General features: G+C 34.1%; 1 protein-coding gene across 3 annotated transcripts; it reads right to left on the bottom strand.

The window, feature by feature from the left end:
* Window positions 1-1,190: 1,190 nt before the first annotated feature.
* On the bottom strand, window positions 1,191-5,687 carry LOC112526624. Of its 3 annotated transcripts, none has more exons than XM_025136987.1 (4): window positions 5,402-5,687; window positions 4,288-4,958; window positions 3,312-3,406; window positions 1,191-1,511 (listed from the first exon to the last, which is right to left on the bottom strand). In XM_025136987.1, the coding sequence occupies exons 1-4, from the start codon at window positions 5,481-5,483 to the stop codon at window positions 1,505-1,507; spliced, it is 855 nt and encodes a 284-aa protein (XP_024992755.1). In that variant the 5' UTR covers window positions 5,484-5,687; the 3' UTR covers window positions 1,191-1,504. The 3 variants fall into 3 exon arrangements, with proteins under 3 accessions (XP_024992755.1, XP_024992753.1, XP_024992754.1); XM_025136985.1 differs by having other exon boundaries at window positions 4,288-4,967; XM_025136986.1 differs by having other exon boundaries at window positions 3,302-3,406; window positions 4,288-4,967.
* Window positions 5,688-5,693: the final 6 nt, after the last annotated feature.

Genomic DNA, 5,693 nt, shown 5'->3' on the forward strand with positions numbered 1-5,693 from the left:
AAGTTGACCAGGAATGAGGACAGATCGGGAATCCCTGAATTTACAAAACCACGGATACGAGGATATCCCTCGTCTCTGACCCTGAAGTATTAATAATACATTTTTATGTATGTATATGTATACATATATAATATTATAATTAATAAGAGTATATGGTATATAAAAAATATAATCATTCTTTGATAACAGAAAGTCGGAAACTTGTAAAATAAGTTACATCATTTGTTGATTGTTCACGAAGAAACTTTTGGTGATATAATAAAATGGTAGTATAAATTTTAATTATTAATCTACTAGAAGAGTATTTGCATAATGCAGCGAGATAAATCTCGATTTTAATGTTTAGTTTTTATTCTTTGTCTCTATTGATATAATACGATTTTACATGGTTTTGAGTAAACGAAAATGTTTTTATTTTTGAATGAAATATAAATTTGAAGATAGCATAAAAATTTGAAAAAAGTAAATCGATATTAGTATCAAATTAACTATTTAATAGATCTCGTGTTTTTGGTGTAACTTCTTTAATTCAATTTTTCATATAATTTAAATTTAGATTTAATAACAAAGTAATTTATTTTAGGTTTAACAATATAATTTTTTTTATAAAGATAATAATTAAACATTCTGTTAGAACTCAATGATTATCTTAATTATATTTTAGATTTTCTATATTTAAAATATATGTTTATCATGTATTTGATTATGTTTATCCGCAGTTAGTTAAACGAATTTAAAAATGGAGCTTTAATAAGTTGTACTTACATACAATTACTTGTAATCTTGAATTTTAAATAATATGCATCAATAAATAGTACTTCATGTATACAACATTGTTTTTAAAAGTTTTTGTCAAATGCTTTATAATATAGTATAGATAAGTGAAACATGTATTATATTGCAATACAATATTGTTTCACCTTCCTATTACACCTGACACGTCTCACGCAATTTAAAACACAGACATCAACAGGTTCAAAAATCAAGATCGATTTGCATCGAGCATGATTGTTGTAAGCCGACTTGTATCAATTACACTCGTTTCTATTTGTATGCAAAACTTTTACACCATAAAAACATCGTAATCAAGTTTGGTATATTTTTTTTTAAAACGATTATCAGAATCTTGTAACATTTTGAAAACATAAACGACATAATCGAAAACAAGAGGTTTTGAACGAAGCCTTGGCGACCAAACCATCAATTTGTATAACGTATAACCAACAACCAACAAAATATTTCACACCAAAATCACCTCCATAACAACACACACCCACAAAAATAAAAAACACGAATATACTATCCCGTATTTCATGAAAAAAAAAAGTACGAAAAAAGTAAACCAAGAACGTCGAGCGACCTAAAGATTACGACAAGCAGCAACTCCAACCATGAAGTCTCTTCTTCAAGGGCGAAACTCGAAAGAAAAATCAACGCACGACCCATGTTTTGCAATTTGGCAAAGGTTCATTAGACAACTAGCAAACTCCATGGCTCGATATGATCAATTTCTGGATTCATACACAAGAACGAAAATGTTAACCACAAATCAGAGTAAATCTTTGATGCAAACAAAAATCAGCAAAAACGATCGTTATGATGTTAAGAAATATATGATCCGATTCATATGAATAGATATAGTCACCATGATTGATGGTAAAAGAAGTACAACCCTAGTGGTTCGAAGATCCACTAGGGTGTGTTTGGTATGTGGACAAGAATGGACCGGACATGACTGAACTAGTTGTATGTCTGATGTTTTGGTACAATTGGGACAGCACAGGACTAGACAAGTTGTCTGTGCAATGTTTGGTGAGCTGGACAGAACATGGTAACAATGTTTAAATGACCAGATTGCCCCTCAAATGATGTTTGAAGTTTACTTAATATCGTATAATGGTTATAAATGACATAAATCAACAAATATTTATATAATTTCTAGTTATATATATTCATAAATTATTTATACTATATTTATAAACATTTATACATAATAACACACTTTTATAATTATAAATATAGTGGGAAAAAGGCTAAATATCGTGATAAGGTAAGAAAGAAAGGTTAATAATTGAAAAATCCGCATATGTGAACCCATATGAATTATCTGTAACTGTACTGTTTACATATGCATCTTCAAATAGATTTTTTTTGATTTTTTTAGATGATACATACATAAACGATCTCTTCTTACCTTCTCACAATATTTAGCTTTCTTATTTGAACTGGTTCATATATATATATAGAGATAGAGAGTGGGAGGTTTAGGGTAAAACTCCTAAAAAATAAAAAACTGAGGAACACCCTGGAAACCGTTCATCTGAAAAATATGCACAATTTGCATACAAGTAATTAAAGTTGTTTCTTCGTTTTTATGCACGTGTGCATGTTATGCACATATGCATACCGGACAAATTGCTTCCAAATCGGTAAATCACCAATATGTACATGTACATGTACATACCTTCCAGATAAACAGTTACTAGGGTGTTCTTCAGTTTTTCATTTTTTTGCGGTTTTGCTCTGAACCTGACCCTATATGTATTTATATCGAATAAGGGTAGTTTGTAGTTTAACATTTTAGTCCTATCCCTTCCTTTTTTCTGTTCCACCTATTTTAGTGGGAGAAAAAAACTGCATTTTTGTCCCCTTCAGTCCCGTCCCAGCCACCCCAATCGATTCAATAGAAATTTTATTTTTTGGAGTATGACTAAGGCGACCATTTCGCGCGGTTCGGGGGGCACTTGAGTCAGCCGCCGGAATGTTGCACTAAACGTAGGCAACGAGTTTTAGTTCTGCTATGTCCAGTCTTGTTTCATATACCAAATGCATCCCTATCAGGTTCTAAGTTCCTGTATATTCTGCTTGGCAGTATGCACACATCTGCCAGGCCCCAAATCTAACTCACTACTAAAAAATATTATTAAGAAAAGAAGTCGAGAAAATAAAACTCGCTACGGATTTGTTATACAACATTTGAATTTGATGTGTTGTTGGGTCGGAATTGGATCGGATCAGACAATACACAATTGACGGTCATCATATGACGCAATGGATCGTGATCTGATTCAAGATCCGACATGATCAACTGATGGGTCAGATTCAGATTCAGATCTATGGTTTATATCAATTTTTAATACTAATTCTTTCAACAATTTAAACCAAACAAACCCAGTAAATTCGACACAGACATCATCTCTTTTCCCACAAGTTGGAATGCATAAAATCTATCTTCTAACGAGTGACAACAGATTAAATATTAAAAAAGGGAACTTTTTAAGATCGTTGGAAGATAACCCACCTGATATTACCTCTCGGATCCTGAAAACAACTCGAATATTCCACAGCAACTCTTCCAGGATGTCGTTTTTTGCACTGCTAATGGAGTCGAAGCTGCTACCGGAGGCTGCATAGATTTTCTGAATTTTATCAAGTGTGCATATTTGGGTGACTAAAAGTTCTAAATATACAAGCTGATAGAATGTTGAAGCATAAAGACAAGATAGACGTCGAGTTACAAAAACCTCCAATTAGCGACTAGGTGTTGTTTGTTTGTTTTTTCATTAAGCTCTTTGTATAGATTAAATTGTCTGTATAGATTAAGTTGTCTGAAGTTGGAAGCAGACAAAGGGTATAGAAGGGTACATGGGGGAAATTAATGGCTGAACCAAAATCCCCACTTAAGGACTACGTGCTATTTGTTTGTTTTTTTATTAAGCCCTTTGCCCCTAGATTAAGCTGTCTGAAGTTGGAAGCAGACAAAGGGTATAGAAGAAGGGTACATGGGGGAAAATTAATGGCTGAAGCCGCTGAACCAAAATCCCACTTAGGGACCACATGCTATTTGTTTGTTTTTTCATTAAGCCCTTTGCCCCTAGATTAAGTTATCTGTAGTTGGAAGTTGACAAAGGTATAGAAGAAGGGTACATGGAGGGAAATTAACGGCTGAACCAAAATCCCCACTTAGGAACTATGTACCATTTGTCTGTTTTTACATTCAGCCATGCAGACAAAGGGTATAAAAGAAGGGTAGAGGGGAAAATTTATGGCTGAAACAGACAACACATCCTTTCTGGAAAAGCTCACTTGTATGTTGCAAAAAACCACTTGTTTGTCATTTTTAACGGACAGTACTTTTCATAATGAAGTTCTGTTTTTATTTTATTTTATGGTAATTATTTTGTACCCTGCTCGGAAACATAGCAGCTTGCATGATAATTGCACAAGATACTTTCAAATACCACAAAATTAAAGAAAACTAGCACTTAGAATCAAGAAAGAGTATACCTGTCTATCAGAGTGTCCAATTGTATCAGTATCATTTGCATGATTTGCGCCATTAACTTCAGAAATCGAGTCTGTTACAGATGTAGAAGATGCTACACAATCCTTTGATTCCGAAGAAGCTTTCTCATCCAACAAAGGCGATTTCACTACCCCATTTTCTTTCGAAACCGATTCAACAACTACACTAGAAACCAAACAATCGTCCTTTAATTCGCTCTCACTAACAACCACCGTTTGTTCCTCCACAACTAAATCTTTTTTCTCCTCATTCTTTGGTTCATCACAATCTTGTGACACCTCTTCTAACGACGAATCAACAGGCTTGATAACTGGTTCAACAATGGGGGAAATCTCCAAATCTTCAACTTTTTGAGTTATCTTTTCGGGCATAGATTCAATAACTGGAACTGATTCAAGAACCACTACTTTCTTCTCAACCTCATCATCTGAACTACCACTGCTAGAACTTGAGCTACTACTACCATTTGAGTTCTTGGATTTCACCCCAATTTCAATCTCAATATTACCACCCTCTTCCACATTGGAATTCTTCTCAATGCTATTAAATGTGGTCTCAGATGAATTGCCTTCTTTCTTCACCTCTATCACCTCTCCTTCTATGCATGGATCTTGTGAAGCTGGAGAGCTAAGTTCCCCACCATCATTCTCTCCTGCCATTGCTTGATCCATTTAGAACAGATAATAGATGATCAATTACACCAAGATCTATATATGGGTATATGAATTTTACTAAAAAAAACTAGCAAACACCCAATAAAAAATTGAACTTAAAAAAGCCCTAAATAGTTGAAATACAGACAGAGATGATGGGTGTGGTGTGAAACAACTCAAAAGTGCTAAAATCTAGGGATTTTGTACAAATTAAACTAAAAATCAAGATACCCAAATACAGATAAGCTCAACCCCACCAAACCATCTTTTAGAAAAAGGAAAATTGAAGTCGACAACGAATAGATGCAGATTAATGATTGAGAGACAGATGTGAAATGAAAACACTAATTAAACACAATAAACTAATCACAAATTGGACCACACCCACAAATTGAATCGCATAGAAAAGCAACAAACACAAAAAAGAAATCGTTAATCGTACCCTGATGAGATTGAGTTGTTGTGGATGAGTGATGAACCTTCTTCTTCTTGGCAGCTTTTCGCTTCTTAGCACCTGATGGCATGATTGAATTAAGAGAAGGTAGATTGTTGTCTCCTCCTCTTTGTCTCTCTGTAAATCGAAATCGAAATCGATAGTAGGGCCTCACTGAAATACTCCCACCACTGCTTGCTACCCTCTTGGATGAATCTCGTGTGCTTAAAGATTCAAGTTAGAAATGGTTCCACTGGTACTTTTTGGCAGGATGTGGGTGGTGGAGTCGGAGGGTGCGGGG

Source organism: Cynara cardunculus (assembly GCF_001531365.2).
Source record: "Cynara cardunculus var. scolymus isolate 2C chromosome LG 14, CcrdV1, whole genome shotgun sequence".
NCBI lineage: Eukaryota > Viridiplantae > Streptophyta > Magnoliopsida > Asterales > Asteraceae > Cynara > Cynara cardunculus.